At 33.6% G+C, this 23,225-nt stretch overlaps 2 protein-coding genes across 6 annotated transcripts in view; one reads left to right on the forward strand and one right to left on the reverse strand.

The window, feature by feature from the left end:
* The first annotated feature begins 1,700 nt into the window (after positions 1 to 1,700).
* On the forward strand, positions 1,701 to 6,542 carry LOC141495793 (large ribosomal subunit protein uL16-like). The gene is made up of 2 exons (XM_074197528.1): positions 1,701 to 2,567; positions 6,276 to 6,542. The coding sequence occupies exon 1, from the start codon at positions 1,892 to 1,894 to the stop codon at positions 2,534 to 2,536; it is 645 nt and encodes a 214-aa protein (XP_074053629.1). The 5' UTR covers positions 1,701 to 1,891; the 3' UTR covers positions 2,537 to 2,567; positions 6,276 to 6,542.
* A 5,630-nt stretch (positions 6,543 to 12,172) lies between these two features.
* Positions 12,173 to 23,225, reverse strand: part of ZDHHC21 (zDHHC palmitoyltransferase 21) — a 63,540-nt gene continuing 52,487 nt past the window's right edge. For all 5 annotated transcript variants that reach the window (XM_074197533.1, XM_074197532.1, XM_074197529.1 and 2 more), the window contains 2 exons: positions 21,348 to 21,391; positions 12,173 to 20,835 (listed from right to left, as the gene is read on the reverse strand). In XM_074197533.1, coding sequence (XP_074053634.1) covers positions 20,703 to 20,835; positions 21,348 to 21,391 — 177 coding nt within the window. In that variant the 3' untranslated portion in view covers positions 12,173 to 20,702. The remainder of the gene's footprint in view (positions 20,836 to 21,347; positions 21,392 to 23,225) is intronic.

A 23,225-nucleotide genomic window follows, 5' to 3' on the forward strand; every position in this document is an offset into this window, starting at 1 on the left:
CTATCTTCTTTCCTGTTCTAATCAATTCAATACACAACTATTATGACCTGCAGAATTCAGTACTAGGAATAAGAAAACAAGATTAATAAGACACAAACTGCTCAGAAAGAACTCATAATTTTATGTTAGAAAAACTAGACAGAAGTTTGGAGAAAATTGAATAGTGATAGAGTGGAATATACCTTTTTTCCTGAAGTACATGGCATCTACACAAAAATTAACCATATACAAGGGCATAAAAACCTCATAATCAAATGCAGATGTGCGGAAAGGGTGAATATGGAAAGATGGACCTTAAAACTAAGTGGAAACTAAATAACTTCATTTTAAAGAATGAGTGTAGGGGCAGCTAGGTGGTGTAGTGGATAAAGCACCAGCCTTGGAGTCAGGAGTACCTGGGTTCAAATCTGGTCTCAGACACTTAATAATTACCTAGCTGTATGGCCTTGGGCAAGCCACTTAACCCCATTTGCCTTGCAAAAAAAAACCTAAAAAAAAAAGAAAAAAAAAGAATGAGTGTATCAAACATCAAATTATAGATAGAATTAATGATTTCATGCTAGACAATGACAATAATGAGACAACCTAAAAAAACTTATAGGATACAGTCAAAGCAGTTATTAGGAGATATATTACATCTGTAAATTCTTGCATGAATAAAATAGAGAGAGGAAATCAATGAATTAAGCATGCAACTAAAAAAAATTAGAGAAAGAACAAATTAAAACCCCCAACTAAATATCAAATTAGAAACTCTGAAAATTAAAGGAGAAATTAATAAAATAGAAAGAAAACTATTGAACTAATAAATTAAACAAGAGTTGGTTTTATGAAAAAACAATAAAATAGAGAAACCTTTGGTTAATTTGATTTTTTTTAAAAAGGAAGAAAACCAAATTCCTGGTATCATAAATGAAAAAGGTGAACTCACCACAAATGAGGAGGAAATTAAAGTAATAATTCAGAACTATTTTGCCCAACTGTATGCCAATAAATTTGATAAGTGAAATGGATGAATATTTACAAAAATATAAATTTCCCAGGTTAAGTGAAGAGGAAATTAAATACCTAAATAGCCCTATCTTAGAAAAAGAAATTCTACAAGCTATCAATGAACTCGATAAGAAAAAATCTCCAGGGTCAGATGGATTCACAAGTGAGTTATATCAAAAATTTAAGGAACAACTGGTTGCAATTCTATATAAAGTCTTTGGAAAAATAGGTGAGGACAGAACTCTGCCTTCTGTGATACCAATATGATTCTGATACCTATACCAGGAAGAATCAAAACAGAGAAAGAAAATTATAGACCAATTTCTCTAATGAATATGGATGCAAAACTGTTAAATAAAATCTTGGCAAAATGATTACAGCAAGTTATCACCAGGATATTACACTAGGATCAAGTAAGGTTTATCCCAGGGACGCAGGGTTGGTTCAATATGAGGAAGACTGTTAGTAGAATTAATTCTATCGATACCCAGACTAATAGAGATCATGATTAACTCAATCGAAGCTGCTAAAATACAGCACTCATTTCTACTACAAACACTAGAGTGTAGGAATACACGGACTGGTCCTCAGAGGATAATCAGTGTCCATCTGAAGCCCTCCCCAAGCCTCATTCGCAAGGGTTATGGATAAGCTGGAGGCGGATCGGGGCGACGCAAGGATGCCGTTATCACCGCGACTCTGCCATGCGGCATTACAAACGTTAGCTCTGGCCTTGGCCGCGGTGCGGTGAGCGGGCGCTGCTTCCGCTCGCGCCTCGGCCTGGCCCGGCCCGGCCTCGGCCTGGCCCGGCCCGGCCTCGGCCTGGCCCGGCCCGACCCCGCCACACGCCCTTGACTCTTGTCTCCCTCCAGAGCCGGTCCCCGCCCGCGCCGCCGCCATGGGCCGTCGTCCCGCCCGCTGTTACAGGTATTGTAAAAACAAGCCATACCCCAAGTCCCGGTTCTGCAGAGGGGTTCCTGATGCCAAGATAAGAATCTTCGATCTCGGGAGGAAGAAAGCAAAAGTGGATGAGTTCCCGTTGTGTGGCCACATGGTGTCAGACGAGTGTGAACAACTGTCTTCGGAAGCCTTGGAAGCCGCGCGGATCTGTGCCAACAAGTACATGGTGAAGAGCTGTGGCAAGGACGGCTTCCACATCCGTGTGCGCCTGCATCCTTTCCACGTCATCCGCATCAATAAGATGTTGTCGTGTGCCGGAGCTGATCGGCTCCAGACTGGCATGCGAGGCGCTTTTGGGAAGGCCCAGGGCACCGTAGCCCGGGTTCACATCGGCCAAGTCATCATGTCGATCCGAACCAAGGTCCAGAACAAAGAGCATGTGATTGAAGCTTTGCGAAGAGCCAAGTTCAAGTTCCCAGGCCGCCAGAAGATTCACATCTCCAAGAAGTGGGGTTTCACCAAGTTCAACGCTGATGAGTTTGAGGATATGATAGCTGAGAAGCGGCTCATTCCTGATGGCTGTGGGGTGAAGTATATCCCCAGCCGCGGCCCCTTGGACAAGTGGCGGGCACTCCACCAGTAAAGGGACTGTACTGTGAATTCAGCCTTATAAGGTATAAATAAACTAAATACTGTATAAATTTAAAAAAGATGTTAGCTTCATCAATAAGAGAAGAAAAAGAAATTGAAGGAATTAGAATTAGGAAGGAAGAAACAACTGTCACTCTTTGCAGATGACATGATGGTATATACCTAGAGAACCCTAAAAAATCACCTAAAAAAATGGAAACAATTAGCAACTTTAGCAAAGTTGCAGGATATAAAATAAACCTACATAAATCCTCAGCATTTCCATATGTTACTAGCAAGGTACAGTAGCTAGACCTAGAAAGAGAAATACCATTCAAAGTAACTTCAGACAATATAAAATACTTGGGAGTCTACCTGCCAAGGTAGACTCAGAAACCATAAAAACAATTACAAAACACTTTTCACACAAATAAAATCAGATTTAAATAATTGGGCAAATATCAACTGCTCATGGATAAGTTGAGCTAATAAGATAATAAAAATAAAAATTCTACCTAAATTAAATTACTTATTTTGTGCTATGCCAATCAAACTTCCAAAAAATATTTTAATAAGTTAGAAAAAATTGTAACAATTCACATGAGAAACAAAAAGGTCAAGAATATCAAGGGATTTAATTTAAAAAAGGGCAAAAGAAGGTGACTTAGCCTTATAGATCTAAAATTATATTATAAAACATCAGTCAACAAAATTGTCTGCTATTGGCTAAGAACTAGAGTGATAGACCAGTGGAATAGACTAGGTGCAAAAGAGACAGCAGGAAATGATTATAGTAATCTGTTGTTTGATAAACCCAAAGATTCTAGCTTCTAGAATAAGAAGCCCTCCGATAAAAACTGCTGTGAAAAATTGGAAGATAGTATGGCAGAAACTTGGATTAAATTAACACCTCACACCCTATATATACCAAGATAAGATCAAAATGGGTACAGGATTTAGACGTAAAAGACAATGTTGTAAGCAAACTAGGAGATCAAGGAATAGTTTACTTGTCAGATCTTTGGAAAGGGGAGCAGTTTATGACCAAGGAAGAGACAGAGAACATCATTAAAAACAAACTAGATAATTTGACTATATTAAAAAGGTTTTGAACAAACAAAACCACTGTACCAAGATCAAAAGGAGTATAGTAAATTGGGAAACAATTTTTACAACTAGTATTTCTGACAAAGGACTCATTTCTAAAATATATAGAGAACTGAGTCAAATTTATTTTAAAAAACAAGCCATTCCCCAATTGACAAATGGTCAAAGGATATGCAAAGGCAATTTCCAGATGAGAAAATCAAAGCTATCCATAGTCATATGAAAAACTGCTCTAAATCATTACTGATTAGAGAAATGCAAATTAAAGCATCTCTGAGGTACTACCTCACACCTCTCAGATTGGCCAATATGACCAGAAAGGACAATGAGCAATGTTGGAAGGATTGTGGGAAATCTGGGACACTAATGTATTGTTGGTGGAGTTGTGAACTTATCCAACCTTTCTGGAGAGCAATTTGGAATTATACCCAAAGGGCAATAAAAATGTGCATACCCTTTGATCCAACAATAATACCTCTACTGGGTCTATACCCTGAAGAGATCATGAAAAAGGGTAAGAACATCGCTTTTTTACAAAAATATTCATAGCAGCTCTTTGTGGTGGCAAAGAACTGGAAATTGAGTGAATGTCCATCAATTGGGGAATGGTTGAACAAATTGTGGTATATAGGTGTTATAGAACACTATCATTCTATTAGAAACGAGGAGGGATGGGAATTCAGAGAAACCTGCAAAAACTTGTATGAATTGATGCTGAGCGAGATGAGCAGAACCAGAAGAACACTGTACACCATAACAGCAACACGGGGGTGATGAGCAAACTAATAGATTTGCTCATTCCATCAGTGCAATAATCAGGGATAATTTTAGGGTATCTGCAATGGAGAATGCCATCTGTATCCAAGAAAGAATTGTGGAGATTAAACAAAGACCAAAGACCTTCAATTTAAAAAAAAAAAGTTATCTTTTATGCTACATAATTTCGCTATCTCTAATATTTTATTTCTTCCTCAAGGATATGTTTTTTTTCCTCTGAACATTCAATTTTGATCAGCACATAGCATAGGAACAATGTAAAGATTATCAGACTGCCTTCTGTGGGGTGGGGGAAGGGACTGGAGGACGGGGGGGAAACTGTAAAATTCAAAACCTTATAATGATTGGTAGAAACTACTATTGTATATAATTGGAAAACAAAATATTTATATAATAAAAAAATTCACAATTGAATGGGGGAACTACCTAAAGAAAAGTATGATATCTCCAAGTACTATCTAAGGAAAGTGTGATATCCACAAGAAATTCTGACAAAAGCAGTAAGGAGGTTGAAAAGAGTCAGCTCAGTTTCAGCTAAGAGAAGGAAGGACTAGAGAAGACTTCAAGTTGAGGGGAGCATCTGAGTTGATCATGGAAGGAAGCTGAGAATTCTATACATTGCATTAGGGACAGGATAATGGGAAGGAGTGCAGTACAAGCATGTGATACAGCTTGAGAAAAAGCAGTTTTGGGGAGAGAGGGAGATGGCAATATATGAATGGGGTAGAATCCAGCATGACTAAAACATAGAATTAAATAACAGGAATAGTATGATAAAACATGGCTAATATTTTATCAAAAAAAAAGAGAGCCACCTAAGGTCTTTAGGTAAAGAAGTGAAACTATCATAGTGGTGTATTCAGATTATTTGGGTATTAATATGAAGGGCATATTGGAGAGAAGATAGAACAATTAGGAAAGGCTAATGTGATGGAGCCAGAAAAAAAAAGTTAAAAAGATACTAATAGTTTGAGAGGTCTTGAGCTACGGTGATTATCTTTTTTTTTAAGGTTTTTTGCAAGGCAAATGGGGTTAAGTGGCTTGCCCAAGGCCACACAGCTAGGGAATTATCAAGTGTCTGAGACCAGATTTGAACCCAGGTACTCCTGACTCCAGGGCCAGTGCTTTATCCACTGTGCCACCTAGCCACCCCTACGGTGATTATCTTGAGAGTGAAAATCAGATGAATGGGAGTTAGACTGCTATATTAGAATTCAGAAGACTACAATTCATTGGGTGGTATAAGGAGAAATGAGTCCAGACTCCAAGGATATTTGCTGGAGTGGGTGACAGAATGGTGATGCTATTAACAGAAAAAAAATTTGGAAAGATGATCAGGTTGGGAAGTGTAAAGGTTAAGATACTTGCATGCTGGTGGTGATATCTTTTAGACTGTAATAAATGATAGTTTTTAGGAGTAGATATCTAGTTTTAGAAGGAATAATCTGAATAAAGTTAAACACTGAAGTCATGAAAGTAGCTAAGAAAGATTCTAGGGAGAGAAAGGAGTCACAAAATCTTGGAAGCAATCTTTAGGGAAGGGCAGGAAAAGGGTAGGCAAAGTAGAAAGAGAAAGTACAATTATAGAGGTAGTCAGCCATGATAATGGTGGACAACATCATCTATCTATCTATCTATCTATCTATCTATCTATCTATCTATCTATCTACATGTGTGTGTATACATACACACACCTAAATGTGGATGTATATGTAGTTTAATGTGATCTTATAATCTAATTGAAAGCATTTGTAAAAGTGTCCTTTTATTATTTTAAATTGTCTCTAGTGAGTTTTATTAAAATTGTCATTTATTGTCATATAACCTTTATTTCCCAATATATCTCTCTCTTCCCTTCCCTTTCACAGACATAAAGAATAACAAGGGGGAAAAATTCAGCAACACTAACAAACATATCAAGTCTGAATTACATGCAATGTTCCACACCACGAGTCTTGTCCTGCAAAAAAAGGCAGAGGGAATGAGGGAAGATGCTATTCACAACTTCTTGGGGATCAACTTGTTCATTAGAATTTTGAAGCATTCAATTTTGGTTATTGTATTGTTGGAGAATTATGTTTCCAGATGAGTTTTAAAAGATATGCTTTAATAATATCCACCTAACTTTCCACTTACATTGTTGTAGTCTTCATCATTTTCCTATTTCTGCTATTTCACATTGCATCAATCTATGTCTCCCAGTGTCTCTATTCATATTAATCATTTTTACAGCACAGTAATATTCCATTATATTCATGAACTATAATTTGACAAAGGTTTAAGTCATTAGAAAGACTGACAAAAATTAAAAGTTGATGAACAAAAGAATAAAAGATCTATTTCTGATTCAGTATTAATTAATTGAAAAGTTTAAGTGGTTTCTAGGGCCAGGGCACTTATTTTGCTGCCCATTACTACACTGAATACAATCAATTCAATTTTTCAGGAGATAATTATTTCACTTCAGATCTAGAACTCTCACTTATTCATTCCTGTTCCTCCTATACCATTTCCTAAAACTTATCTATCTTATCCTTATCTATTCATTGGTACCTCCAACCAGAACACTGGATAAAGGGGGGGGGGACCCACAAACTCTGTATTGACCAATTTTGTCTCTTTTTTAAAAGTTTGGTGACATTAAAATTATTAGCTTTATACTTTTTAATTACTTTCAGATTTAACTTGTTCTTTTTATTTCTATCTTGCAAGGGTAAAAAAAGTCTAGTATTATTTTATTTTATTATGTTAAATATTATTAACTTGTTTCCTTTTTAACATTTAAACATAGTTTTATTCACATAGTAGCCACCTAATAAATTATTGCTATTATAATACATTGCTTATTGATTAATAAGTATATATTTTCTATTAAGAATATAATTAGGGGGCAGCTTGGTGGCACGGTGGATGGAGCACCGGCCCTGGAGTCAGGAGTACCCGAGTTCAAATCCGGCCTCAGACCCTTAATAACTGCCTAGCTGTGTGGCCTTGGGCAAGCCACTTAATCCCATTGCCTTGCAAAAACCTTCAAAAAAAAAGGAATGTAATTAGACTATAGAGCTTAAAAGATGAATACTAAATCTGCTTGTCATTTTTTTTTTAGGTTTTTGCAAGGCAAATGGCGTTAAGTAGCTTGCCCAAGGCCACACAGCTAGGTAATTATTAAGGGTCAGAGGCCGGATTTGAACTCGGGTACTCCTGACTCCAGGTTCGGTGCTCTATCCACTGTACCACCTAGTCACCCCCTAGTTATTTTAAAATATTAATATCTTCACTGAATTATTTGTTTCCAGATGATTTTTAAAAGATATGCTTTAATAATACCCACCCATAGGCTATGCCATAATATTTAATATGGCAGGCCAGGTGGACCACTACATATTGGATTTCATTAAACTACTTTTATTTTTGGCTTCATTTCTTACATTTACATTCAAATAGTTTTAGAGCACCCATCTTAACAATCAGGCCTCTAGACCCAAGAGCAACAAAGAAACAAAGAAGTTTCAGGACTGGCCATTTTACCAGTCAGTAAACTATGAAACAACTAAATAGAATTGAGAGTGCATTTGGCACATAGCTTATACATTTCATACAAGAACATGTCTCATTAACTAGAAATGGTCATCACTAATTCATCAAAGATTACCCATCCATGATGCTGAAGTGGAACTATGAAACCTAATATTATCTCAAATTCTCAATGGAGCTACTCATTACTTTTGCCAAGAATCAGCAGAGGTTAGTGCTAAAGAACAATTGTATTTAAAAAAACAATGGTGTTCCTTATTTAAAGAGTGGAATTAGCTTTTTGGTATTAAAAATGAGTATCATCCAGATCTGGTTACATATTTATGCATCATACCAAGCAGACGCTGGAAGTTGGAAAGCTCATCTTATTACTTTAGTTGCACCTGTCTTTTTCAATTTGTCTATTCAACATAGTTCAGTATTTCCTGCCCTGTTTGAGGCTTTTTGCAATACAATGTACATGGCAGTTTATGTGCCTGATCTTTAAGCAAAAGAATTTTTTTTGTTCTTAGAAGTCTAATGAGAAAAATATTGTGAGACTAGAGGATACACAAAGAATGTGCTGTGACTGATACAAGTTCTGGTCTGTTTTTTTTAATTAGCTTAAATGTATTTTATTCAAACTAACACACATCCTCCATCCTTCCTTAGCCCTGTTTACTCAGCTGGATGTCCACAGGGTCCAATTTTCCCTCCAATTGCCCTCGCACACTAATATAATTGCTGCTCATATGGGTAATTGGTCAGCCTACAGCAGCGTTTGTATGCATTTGCTCATCTGCAGTATCTGGCAGCTTCTCAAATGAATTTGTAGGCTCCTAACGCTAGCATGGATTTTCAGTTTTTGTCTCCTCACATAAAAGCTAAACAACCCAATAAATCTTTAAAGGAACTTTTTTTTGACAAAGCCTTTTAAAATACAATATCATACATATTATTTCAAATTCACATAAGCCTCTATTCAACTCCTTGCTTACTTCAAATAAGTGAGGCAAATTAAACAAATTTGATATAATTCTAGATTAAAAAATGTTTAAATAAAAAATATTGAAAGTAATTTCACAAGTTGGATTAATATATTTTTATAAGAAATCAATGTCAGTTTTACATTTTGTTGTAATTTTATCTTTTTATTAAATTTGAGGACATAGGGCTGTCAGATTTTGAGTTAGAAAGGACCCAGCTAATAAATAGCTGAACTAGAATTAAAACCTTGGTGTTCTTTTCACTGTGCTTTCCTTCCTCCCATCCTGTTTCTCCTTTGTTCTCTAGCCATTTTTACATGAGACTTTTTGTTTTCAATATACATTTACACAAAGTGAGCCTGAAATTCTATTTCTATGGTACTTGATATGTATTGAATATACACATGTATGTCTACATGAGCCTGTTTTAATATCTAAAGAAATTAATTCAGACATCATTAGAAAATAAGAAACTAAAACTGAAGCTTGATTGTTTGGGTCACATAAGGAGAAAACAGACTCACTGGAAAAGACCCTGGAAAAAAATATTGAGATATTGAGAAAGATTGAAAGCAAAAGGAGAAGAGGACAGGGGAGGAAGATATGGAACTGATAGTGTCATGGAAGCAACAGACATAAGCTTGGACAGTCTTTGAGAGATAGTGGAGGACAGGAGGACCTGGCATCCATGGGGTCACAAAGAATTGGATATGACTGAACTCAACAACAAAAATATTTGAATGTATATACATCTCTTTCACATATGTATACATATATGCATGTGTTGTGAGTATATATGTATAGATATAAAATCTACATATCTATAGTTCTATACTTACATATATAATGCATGTATGTGTATATATAAATAAAAAATCTATTTTCTATATTAAGTTTTATACCTACATATACTTATATAGAGTATAAGTGTATTTTATATACATACACCTTTATATAGCTATATACATTTATAACTATATACTTATATCCATGTATAGGATATATATATATATATATATATATATATTCACTCAAAATATACCTATATGCCTATGTATAGATACTAAATGCAAACATATATTATATATATTGCATATATATCAACATAACATGGGTATATACATATATGCTTATACCTCCATATTTACCTTACATATATACACATGTATATGTACATATATACATACATGGGTCTTATATAAACATATTGTATACATTGCAAATATACATGGTATAAACATATACACATTTAAACACATATGCATATTCACTTACACACACACAGATATAAACCTAATGGCCCCTTCACACCTCCAGTCAAAAAAACCCATAATTACAAGTCAAAGTCACTTAGGAGAGAAAAGAAGGAAATTTTAAGAAATACAAAGTTTAGATTTTTTAACTTACCTTGATTAACCAAAGCACTTTAGAATTTAGACAGGATATTACTTTTGAGTAAAAGTGATGGTCAGTCAACAAGTAATAAGCTTGTTATACTCTACTAAATTGTACTCAGCTCTGGAAGAAGTGCTAAAGATACAATAACAAAAGAATAAAACAATTCCTTGAAGAAAGGTTTCTAAACAACTTCTTAAGGAATTCACATTGTCATGACAATTTGAGTAGTATTCCACAAGCTGACTACAAAAATTGTCCAAACTTAACTGTACTATAGGAATTCAATATTTATTAATTATATACAGAATTCTAGATGCCGAGTTCTAAAGTCGAGACAGAAATAAGCAAATTCCCTTCAAGGAGCTTTTATTCTACTGGAGGCAAGGGATATAATATGTACACAGATGGGTTGAACTTTGAAGTCAATTTAAGTATTTCAGAAAGACCATAGAAATGAGAAAGGGAGGGCATTCCAGGCATGGAGATGATGGCAGAAAATGGAATGTCTTGTTTAGTGAACTAGTGGTCCAATTTGATGAGAAGGAAAAGGGAACAAAATGAACAAACACAGTAATTACTACATACTGCTGGGCACTTTACAAATATCTCATTTGCTACAACAATCCTAGGAATCAAGTGTTGTATTTATCATCTTTCAGTAGAGACACGAGGCAAGAAGTTAAGTGACTTGAGGCTTAATTTGAAATCAGGGCTTCCTGACTCCAGGCAGAACACTTTCTCCACTGCACCAGAGTCACTGCTTTGATGGAAATATAAGTGTGCATGAAGGGTGGTGGAACGAAAGTGGAAATGTAAGGATAGGATCATATTGTGGAAATTAATCTTAAAGGTTAGTCAATAGGGAGGAGCCCTTAAGGTTTTGGGGGAAGATTGACAAGATTAGACTCATTACATTAAAAGTTGATATCTGGCAGTTATCAGGAGAATGAATTTGAAGAAAAAAAGGGGGAGAACACTTACCTATACTACATGAGTACTCATAATAAATGTTGAGAAATAAAACTTTAAAGTAGTAACTAGTTAAACCTTTTGTTAAAGATTTCATGAAGTGGGGAGCAGCTAGGTGGCACAGTGGATAGAGCACTGGCCCTGGAATCAGGAGGACCTGAGTTCAAAGGCGGCCTCAGACACTTAATAATTACCTAGATGTGCAACCTTGGGTAAGTTACTAAACCCCTCTGCCTTGAAATAAGAAAAAATAATAAACAAAAAAAAGGCTTCATGAAATCTTAGGAAAATTGTGACCTTGTATTCTGTACAAAATGATGTTTCAGATTTACTTTCAGGATATCCACTCAATTGGTTTTCCAGGACTGGTTATGTTTTGAACTTTTCCATACTGTTCTTCAGTTTTGCCTTTGAAATGAAGACATCAAAGCAATAGGCCCTATGTGGACTCTTCAAACCTACATAAGCTCAGGTATAATTCTCATTGATTTTAAGTCTATTTATGAAGGCTTCAGGCTTCATTTCTATCTAATTCTTTGGAGTTCCTTTTTTTTTAAAGTGTTTTTATTGGTATTTTTTTTCTAATACATTTCCTAATTTGGGACTGGCTAAGTAATTTTTTTCAGAAATTATTTTCTCACAGAGCTAATGGTATTAATGGCTGCTGGGTCCGACAGCATTCTAAGCCTCCTAGTTAATGATAGTTATGCTCAGGAGGTAATGCCATGGATATAACAAGCAAATAACAAACACAGACATGCACAGCAATGTAGACTATAGGCTTAAATACACTGGTGACGTGAAAAGGGAAAAACTCTGCAACATTAGTTTTTAAAAATATTTATTTAAAAATAATATTTCTAAAAATACAATACATAATACATTTCAATAGAAGTAAAAATTTCACAATTTAAATTAAAATAATCTGTAAAGAAAATAGAAATATTACATGAATAAAACAAAAACAAAATACAAAAATCATTTTTCATAAGGTAGATACATATTTTGCTTTTTCATTTAAAGAACCAGTGCAGATTGCTTATTTAAACAAGTAAACCCCAGGTAGCTTCATCCATTTTCCTTCCTTTCTTCCACCTCTCCTACTTCTTAGTCTCTGACTAGGTCTTTCCTTTGTTAATCATCAGCATTATAGGTAATTACCAGCACAGACTTCTGTTAATCAATGCCCTATGTTAACAGTCATGTTATAGTAGTAACAACAAAACAGTACACAAATTTACAATCAAATGTATTACAAAATGTTTTATACAAGACTGGTAAATGATTTTTTAGGAATTTTAGGAACAAGACCTTTGTATGACACTTCAAAAATAGAAAATGATAAAACATGGTCTCAGGAATACATGCCAAATACACATATACAACATCAAGTGGATGATGGCAGAAATCTCAGAGCAGCACAGTTCTGGCCTTATCGCTAAAAATTCCCAGTCACATTTGATTGGTATGGGTAGGGCATTAAAGATTTGGAAAGAAATGACAAATTATAGAGGTATGAGGCATGTTCAAATATACTGGCCAATCTGACCCTTCTCATGGCTTAAATTAAATCTGCACACACATTTCAGTACCTCTGTTAATGGTGTTTCCAATCTAGTCCTATGGTGTTCTTCTACTGGCTTAACCTAACTTTGCAAAAGACCAGGAATATCCTTTTCTCTTTCTATCTTATTATAGGACAATTTCTGCTGCCTTGCTCAATATATTAAGTCAAATCATCACACTCATGCAAGGCGCATTAAACAATTCAGAAATAAATAACCTAGCTTCTATATTAACATGGTAGCAATACATTCTATATAATGTTGCAACCTGGAGAGATATAATATTATTTGCTCTTTAACTTTGTCCTAGAATTTTGTGGCATGTATTTTGATGGCAAGATTCTGTTAAAATGCTTCTATACAGTTTGTATTTATATCTTTAAAACCAAATTTTTTTCCATGTAGCTATCTGGGAAAATCATGGCAATACCACAAACAATATCTACATTTAGCAAAGATTAATTTTAACCGAAACAATGTAAAACATTATTTTACATGTGATTGTCTAGTTTATTAACACAAACACTGATAAACTTCTCTGAATGACTTCATTTCAGCTGAAATTTTTAAGAGACTAATTGGTTATATTACAAAAGGGAAAGGGGGGGGAGGAAATAAGGGGAATAATCCTATAAAAATGGGCCCTCACCCAGTTCAAGTATTGACTTATGCTGGATGAAGTATAAAGAATGCCAGAAGGCCATCTTCATTTAATTTACCATATACCTCTTTTTATGCTAAAATGTGTTCCAGCAGTTTACTTATCATCTAATTTTTAGAAAACGAACCATATCTTTCAGTACATGAAGGTTTTATTTTCTAAAATAATTTGGCCCCAGAAACCTTACATACAGAAAAAAATAAATACTGGGCACTAGAGTCTCGGGAGTGGGGGTAGGTGAGGAAGTCAGGGAAAATGGATTAAGTCGTCCTTGGACCATTGTTGTGGGGTTACCTGAAGTGTGCTGGGCTGGGCTGCAATCCTGGGCTTCTCTGGACTTCCCTTCAAGCCAGAAGGCTCACCCAGGCCCCTGGCAGTGCCATGCCCAGGCTCCTCTCCTCCATTTTAACCATGGCTCTGCCCCCCTATCAAGGACAAGGTGGCCAGGGAGCTGCAGCCTCAATGATCTTCCTATTTTTTTGCCACATTTTTTTTCACATTGCAAGGCCAGGGAGAACACAGGTTGGAAAGTACTGAACTAAGAACCCCACTATAAATTCATCTGTAAAGTAAATAACCATTTCCAAATTTATATCCTGTGTAAAATGAATTTTCATGTACCACATTTGTTTTAACTCAAGGTATACAACCTGGGTACCTCTTAGGGAAACATGAGTCTTTTTTTTAAAGAGTAAAAATTATTATTTTTTCCTTAATAGCAAGGCAAACGGTATAACTTCAAAGTGACCTTCAACTACAGATAGCAAAAACTTTGGACGACATAACACTATTCCAGCATAATCTAATAGAGGTCTATTAGGGTAAATGGTTCTTTTAAGAAAAACGAAGCTCTTCATATACACAAAAATGAAGTATAACTCTTATGAAGAGCTTCTACGATTTTAAAAGCAGTTTGTTAAATAACTTTGTAAGGTAGTAAATTTACATTAGAATAATCAAATTAAATTCAAAAACATATATCACGATCAGGTCTAACTAGGAAAGAAATGTCCAAGGAAGATCTATTTAAAATTTATTATGCCAATGTAACAAGGAGTATAAATTAGGATCTGCTAATAGAAACTGATCTGACATTAAATCCAATTTTTATAAAATTAAATACACATTTTTACTCACTTCACACAGGGGAAAATAATCTTTCAGGTTACAACAACAAGACATTTCAACTCTTTGGTGCAGGAGCTAGAAATATTAGATGCACAATACTAACCGAGTAGCACCAGAATCTCTCTTAGTGGTTGAGATTGAGAAACAACGACTGAGTATTATCAAGTTAAAATAATACTCAAAGCACACTGGCAAATATATAATGCTTAGGATTCATAGGTATGCTTTGATTTCACTTTACAATTCTACCAACAAAACCCTGCATTTATTCAGAGTAAACCAAGACACAAAAACTATGTTTCTCTTCCATATGTTAATTTGTATAAAATTTCCAATAAATCAAGCCTCTCCATAATGTTTAATAATTCTCATAACCACAACCCTGACTTCTTATAATGTCACTGCAATATACCAGAGGGAATAGGGATTTTGAGGTATTAAGTATCAGGAAAAAAAAGTAAGCAATAATCACTATGTTTCTAAACCAGTAGTGACTCTACCTCTGCCAGAACAAGAGACAAGGGCTTTTTGTCGAGTTCATTAGAATGAGCAGAAGAAATATCTAAATAAAGATATAAGCTGAACCCCTAGAATTTGGGAAATAGTCCCATTGTTCTCAAACTAACTGTGAATACTATTAAATTCTTCTCTCTGTTAAATTAGCTTCAAAACTCACATTATTTTTATTCTTCACAATTCATGTTAAGAAACACATCATGACAATATATAGTCTAAAGCATAAAACAATTTCTAGAAGATACCTGATCCAGCTAGTGAGAAACAACAGAAATTCTTCATATTAAATATGTTAATCAAAGTGAAAGCGTTCACATGCAATAAGGACTTTGACAGTCAAGTAGTTCTCAGCAGCAAGTCAATCCACACAGTGAGGACACAGCGAGGAGAAAGCACTAGCAGAAGGCCTTTCCTTGTATACATTTCTGAAGTACCATACAATAATAAAACAAATATATTTGGCTTCATAATTCCTAGTTTTAGTATGCTGCAGAAGGAAAATTGAAAGGGATTCCATAGAGAGTAAAATGACTAAATTCTCTGATGAGACAGAAATCCATACAGACAAGCCTGTTCCTGAGAAGCTAATTATTAATGACATCAACTTTTTCATCTTCCTAATTGTTGATTCCCCCAATCTCACTACCCCTCTTTTGGGGGGGAAAATTCATTACTCATCAGTGATTCCTCACTATGTGGTGGGGAAGTACAGAGAGATGTCATGAAATTCTGTCACTTGTTCAGTGATAAAACCAATGGAACAGGCTGGTTAAGCCTGACTGCAAAGAAGGTTGAAGCCTTCTGTCCACTTAGAGCAGGGTCATCCCTGATCCACATTATCCCAGATAACTGTCAGCTCACTCTATTATAACATATGAGGACAAAATAAAAGTAATATATTTGCACTTTAAATGTCATTATGCATTTGTTTTCTAGAGGGTGGTAAAAGGCAGAAGTCTGAGGAAACAGGCCCTTTTCAGGCAGAACTATGTTAACTAGCCGACTATTGCACTGGAAGCAGAAATGCCAATATTGAGTGAGGTATGCAGTGTAATCAATTAATGATAATAATGGTTCTAGAAAGTTAATTCTGATCCTTTCCCAGAATATTTCTGCAGAACACCTTGGTAGTGTTCTGAAAATGAATAATTAGAAAGGATAATTCAATTTAGCAAATTGGAGATGGACTCTGGAATTCAACAGCACAAACATAGGCTTTTAAAAAGTATACACATTATTATGTGGCTAAATGGTTAAAGGATACCAAAAAATAAAAAATATAACATAGGTACACACCCACTAATACTTAAGGCATCATTTTTCAAGGTGCCAGTGTTTTATACACAAATAACTGAAAGTTACAGAAAGCCAAGTAAAAATCTAATTGTAAACAAATGATGATTATGTTTGTCAGTGTTTTATGTAATATTCCTAAATATGAAAATTCTAAGTGAGTCTCATAGTTTGGTCACACAGGAAACACAAAGAAAGCAAAGAAAAAGAAGAAAAAATCCCAGAGAGAGAGAGAGAGAGAGATCAGTAATTTTGCAGTGTAAATACAGTATAATGTAGTATAAATAAGGGTCATATTATCCTCAATAACAATATATATTTTTAATCATTGACAGAGTAAAATTTTAACACCTATACATGCACTAGCAATGGGATAAGCTAAGATCTCTTTATGCTGCCATTACTTAAAGTAGTTTGTTCTTTCTGCCTAGGAGAGTAATTAGACAAAGGCTTATGATTCACATTCAGAAATAATGGAGATGACAAGCAGATAGCTTTTGAAAACTAGTAATTTGTGTAAAAGTGACTTTGAAAAGTTTTACAAATATAAGTTGTAATTAACATGCCATTATTGACATGGCATTTTAATGGCATTAAATTTAATTCTGCCAGAAAAGAACTTGCTAAGTTAAGAATATCAAAATCCTGTCCATATTTTTTAAAAGTAAACCATGATTTCTGTAGGAAAATATTTAACTGAAATTTTAAATTCTTTATGTCAACCAAAATATTTTTTAGTATAATTCTTGAGAAAAACATTAGATTTTTCATAACAGAATGCTGGTTCATTAGTATCTTGAAACTAAATTTGAGAAATAACATGCCATGAATACTTCAGTGAAGTGTCAAATACACACATACACGCTAAGCTAAGCATTATATCTTATATAAATAAATCTGTATGCAAATAAAAACAAAGAAAAGTTTTGTTACTCTGGAGGTCTAGTTTCCAATTTTTAAATGCACTGGAAAAAGGAAAGGCTTTATTTTCCACAAACTCCAATGACTTGTCTGGAGCTAGTACCTCCTTTGACACATTTTATTATTTAATAAAAAATGAGGTATTTATAAAGAATTACTTTTATGCAACATGCAGAGTCTATCAGCCAAAATAGTAGCGGCATAATATTTTATCTACTTCCAGTAATTCTTTTCCAGTTGTCAACAAATTTGTTTTTTTAACTTTTATATAAAGCTTACAATAAATTAATTGAATATTAAAGTATTAAACTGATTTAGATATTCAATGAAAAGACAAAAATGAAAAACAATAAAATCAGTAGATTAAAAACAGATATTAAAAACCATCATCCTTTAAATGCTTTTAAAGCACTGAATGCCTACACTTGTCTATTTAACTACATGTCAGTATGCATTTTTAACTCTCTTAAATAGATTTATCAAACAAAAATTAATGAATAGATTATCCATGTATTAGTGATTTTGTCGAAAAATAAAAACTCTTCTAATTCTTGAGAACTAAAAAATCTCAATTCTTTATATACCTCAAAAGAAAACTCATGATTGTATTCGTGTAATATAAACTGAAAATCTGGAAAAAACATTACTAAATAATAATATAAAATATATTTAAGTGAGACATGATAATTTAGGAACTGAAAACTGGCATACACATAGATACACGCATTCATTTAAGACATTATTTTCCTCATCTGCTTTTGTTAAAATTTAGTTTTCCATCAATGAAAAAGTTTGGTTCCTTAGTTGTCAAAACCAAGGTAAAAGAACAAATTTTTGAAGTCAATAAATATAATTGCATTGGTTAGCCAAAAGAGGGCGCATAGGGAACATCAGAGTTTGTGCTCTAAATTGGAGACGATTCAAGTTATTTTCTCTAATAGATGAATATCAAGAATCACAGGATAAATGTGTGTTAATTGAATAATTTGGAAATGTTGAAAACTACAGTATTTGCATGTAATCTTTATGTGTATTTATGTGTGCATTGACACATATATTGATATACAATATATCTGCCAATAAAATGAATAATCTAATCCCTTGCCTGGTCCTTACTTAGTCTTATGTTCCATGTATCTGTCAGAGATAGTATTAAGGCTAGAGTAGTATAGTTACATAGATGAAAGAAGAAAAAAGGAGGGAAACAGTGAAAGGTATCCCATTTTGCACTTTTCTATTCTAGAACATAATATAAGCAATGTTTACTACCTCTCCCCCAAGTCCCAAACGTAACCAGTCTGAGCTCTTTCCCTTTGAAAAGGCAGTATTTGTTTTGGTTTCTTCATTTTAAATTAGAAGTAGGAACGATAGCTCTCTCCTAGGCAGCCTCCTGGGCGGCTCCCTTCGGTGTCCATATAAACTATAAACATAACCAACTTCCTATATATGTGAGTTCTCCAAAAGACCCATAGCTTCCTTATGGTCCAGGCTTATAAAGAACTGTTCTATTGACATTTTTACGTATTAGTTAGAACTGGCTTCATGTCTCCAAGTGTCCAATTATCAATCAGGTAAATTTTATTTAGCATATAGAATGTAGGGAATCCTGATTATTTGCCTGGTTTCACATGATTTTTGTATTTAAATAGATCTTGTAAGTGATAGCTTAGCATTGGCCAGGAGTAACAAGGTTATTTTTCTATATTAAACTACATACCCTGTCAGCACCAATAAATACCACTTGCAGCTATTAAATATATGTGGGATTTTTAAGTACTATATTCAGATCATGAAAACACATTTCAATGTTTCTTGGGCTCTTACTCTAGTACTACAGGTTATTTTTAAAGACTATATACAATATCTCAAAGCAATGTCTACAATAAAATTATCAGGCTATGCAAAATTTCTGTTTCATGGTTTTCCAGGTATGATTTTACCTGAACAGCAAAAAGGAAAAAAAGAGAAAGCAAAAATCTAACATAGTAGAAGGTAAACAAGTGAAAAATGCTGAAAACCCTCTAATCTATCCCTTGAGAAAAATGTGATTTTTAAAAAAGTTCTGAATGCTATAATAAAACAAATGTACTCTTCTAAACATTTTCCCTATTTACTCACATATTGTCATTCAAAGACATCATTATGATCATATTTTAGTTTTCTAAAATTAAAAAGCTAATAAAAATTGCAAACAATTAAATTTCCTAATGATCTTAAAGCCATCTCATAACAGCCATTTCCAATATAATCACAAAATAATATTTAAGCCCTAATTCAGTTAGCCAATCAAAATTGAATTCAATTTTGTTTAGTGATGGTCAGAAACTAGTCACTTATCTGTAACAATAGTAAGTATATAAAAGAATATCTTAAAAATATTTAACTGGTCAATATTCTTAAATATAAATACTCAAAAAAGCAATTCTAGTTCTATTAGAAGATAAGAGTCTACTTTTGTACATATATTCTTCTATATACTATATATTATATATTAAAATTAAAATACATTTCTCAAGTGTACGAATCTTAATGTGAGGATAGAAATAAAATTATTGTGAATTACTAGAAAATAATACAAAAAACAAATCTCAGTGGAAGACAGGAAAATATGTCTCTTAATCACATATTTCCTCATGTCTTTTGATCTAAACATCTTTTCTCAACACAAGAGTGATAACCTTAGTAGTAAAAATGTGCAGATTATTTTTTCTTTTCTTGAAATGTTATACTTAAAAGATGAGAATTTTAAGTCTTTGGAAGTAAGAAAATATGGAGGAGACCATTAGGAAGATATTTGCTTCTTATAAAATACACTGCCTGTTTTCAGAGCTACACTGTATGGTATTATCATGCAGTATAAAGAAAAAGGAGGCATTAAAGATTTACAATTACATTAGAAAAGAAAATCTGCATAGAAGGTATTTGAAAAATATTTGAAAAAAAAACCCTGAAGAAGTTCAGATCTAGTCATACCTTTTGAAAATGCAGAATTTAAGCAAACATCTGTAATTTTGCACAAAATATAGTAATAGTTTGCACTAAAAAGAACTGCACAATTAGTTCATCTCAATCATTACCTTTTCAGTTTAACAACAAATGAATTTAAAGAAATCCCCATGGAAAGCTAATTTGAAAGTAAACACGTTTTAAAACTTAAATATAGATCTTGTATCAGTCCCACAACAGGATCAAGATCACTATTAAAATAAAGCCTGGGGCACATTATGATGCCTAAGATTGGTGGGTGGATTTTAATTGACTTGAAGACTGTCATAGTTCTATTATCATAAAACCTGTAACGCATTTCCAGCATGGAGGACCCATCTGTGCCCACCATCCATCTGTTTAGACGTGATTGGCAAAGTGGTAGGGAACTCTCAGTGGTTGCCTCTGCCTGAAAGGAATGAACCACAGGATCTTCCAACGAGTGCCAAAAACTTCTGAGAAGGTCTGCTGCCATGGCTTTCGGGGCCTCGATCTACAGAAGACAGCATTATTAGTGAAAGACAGCACTCCCATGGTGCACTTCAGTCAGCTAAAACAATGCGGGTTGGCTGGGGATCCATTACTGGACTCTGATGAATTGTGTCCCAGCATCCCAAATACAGCTTTTCTTTCATTAGGGCATGCAGCTGAGACTTAACTCTGGATACCAGATATTGTATCGGGGTCGTCAATCAACTGAGGGCAACTTCTGAAGCGGAGGAGAATCTCACGATTAACAGAATGCATGTCAACAACACAGTAGCAACTGTCTTTTGATGTACATTGGGGACAAAATAATTTAGCTTACTTTGGTCAGATAAAGAACAAAAATCATCAGTATTTACTCTGTATTAAAAACTATCACAACTGGAGGGCTGGAGATCGGCTTTTCTAGCTCAGACCTCAGGCAGGGCAGCAAGAAAAAGCTGTCATTTCTATCTCCACGTGCACACTTTCAAACTGCTAGTCCTTTAAATTTTTAAAGATGGAAACTTTTATACTCACATTTCTTCACAACAATTTGACATCTTTTCAATAGATGTTGTATCCTATAAGAAATTTTGAAAAGTAAAATTAGAAAGCACTCATATATGAAAGTTTTCAAGTTTTTTTATCCTCTATTCATATTAAGTTTTGGATACCTTTAAAAAAAATTCCAGAATTAAAATAACTAAATGTAGCTATTAAAGATTTTTTTAAATGCTACCAATTCCATTTGAATTTATAAGAACAGAACCAAATTAATATTATTATTATTATTATAAAGTATTCAGATAAAAAGACTTAAGACATTCAAAAAGTCTTACATTATTAAGGCACAATCTCTTACTAAATTTCCTCTCTGAAAATTATTTTTAAATTGTAGGAATAAAATATACTTTCTACAGAAAATAATAAGTAGGTATAATTTGAGAAATACTGTAACTGCATTTTAAAAAAGAAATAATTATAAACAAAACTATAGAAAGTTCACAGAAAAAATTCTTAACAATAAAATAAACTAAAAAAACACAAAAACCTCAAACATTATTCAGTCATTGGTCAATCTCACAGTTGAATAGAACTAATGATATGACAGTAAATTTTGGTATAGAATATTTCTTACTCTTTCTCTCTAAAACTTATTATTCTAAGGCTATACTACAGTTTCTCTTCTGCTATCAAGGCATTTCTAACAAATATGTGAAAAGAAAGCTACCTCTAGGAGTAAACAGATATTAGGTTCTAGGCATGCACTTTAATCTAGATTGGTATTGGGACTATAATTAACCATATGAAGCTGGTATTTAAAAATATTTAAATAAAATATAATGATCATTTATAATTAATTGTATGACTTAAAGATTTAGTTTATTTATTTCATTAACTTTTACCACAATTGTCTTTGTCTTTTACCAAAGTATATTTCTTTTGCTCCATTCTTTGTCACTATATCCTCTATAGTAATTAAATTTAAATATTCTAGCAATAATATCATTGTTTTAAATAACATATCTAAATTCCCGGTGTGTTTTTTTTTCTAATTTTCCTTTATTAACTCTACATTGAGAAGTTTCTACAATTATTATGTTTAGGAATCGGTATAATTTGGTCTTCCCAACCAAGTGTTGGAGGAAAACACAATTCAGCAACAATAAATGAGGTCACAATACAAAACTCAAGTTCTTGGATGTAGTTATAAAGATCATCCCCCCATCTCTTTCCAATAGTACTCAAAAAAATACCTTAAACTTTCAGAATTCTTTATATTGTAATCAATAAGTCTACTAATGAATAAAATGGAATTAACTACAAAAAATACTAAGATATTTAATCTCTCATATATAGTTAATATGTAAGTCAAACATATCAGCACACACTAAGAGCAAATCAGTGTGTTTTTAAATCATTTTTAATTTGCTAAATATTTCCTAATCATATGTAAAAAAGTTAACAATTGTTTAAAAAGAAAACTTTAGTTCCAAATTCTTTCCCTCTTTTACCTACCACACCCCAAGAAGGCAAGCAATTTGATATCAATTATACATGTGAAATCAATACAAAACATATTTCTGTATTAGCCATGTTACAAAAGAAAAGACAAATAAAATAGAATGACAAAAAGAAATAAAATTTAAAAGTATTCATTCTGCTTTCAGAGTTTATCACTTCCCTTTATGGAAGTGGATTGCATTTTTCATCATAGGTCCTTTGGAATTGTCTTGCATCACTATCTTAATCATGGTAGCTAAGACTTTCACAACTGGATCATCCCTACAATATTGCTATTACTTTGCACAATGTTCTCCTGGTTCTGCTCACTTCACTTTGCATCAGTCTTTCCAAGTTTTTCTGGAAGCCTCCTTCTTGTCATTTCTTATAAAACAATAGTATATTTCAACA

Source organism: Macrotis lagotis, chromosome 8 (genome assembly GCF_037893015.1).
Source record: "Macrotis lagotis isolate mMagLag1 chromosome 8, bilby.v1.9.chrom.fasta, whole genome shotgun sequence".
NCBI lineage: Eukaryota > Metazoa > Chordata > Mammalia > Peramelemorphia > Peramelidae > Macrotis > Macrotis lagotis.

Coding starts and splice junctions, on each gene's coding strand:
- LOC141495793 (XM_074197528.1), top strand. CDS start 1,892: ATGGGCCGTCGTCCCGCCCGCTGTTACAGGTATTGTAAAAACAAGCCA.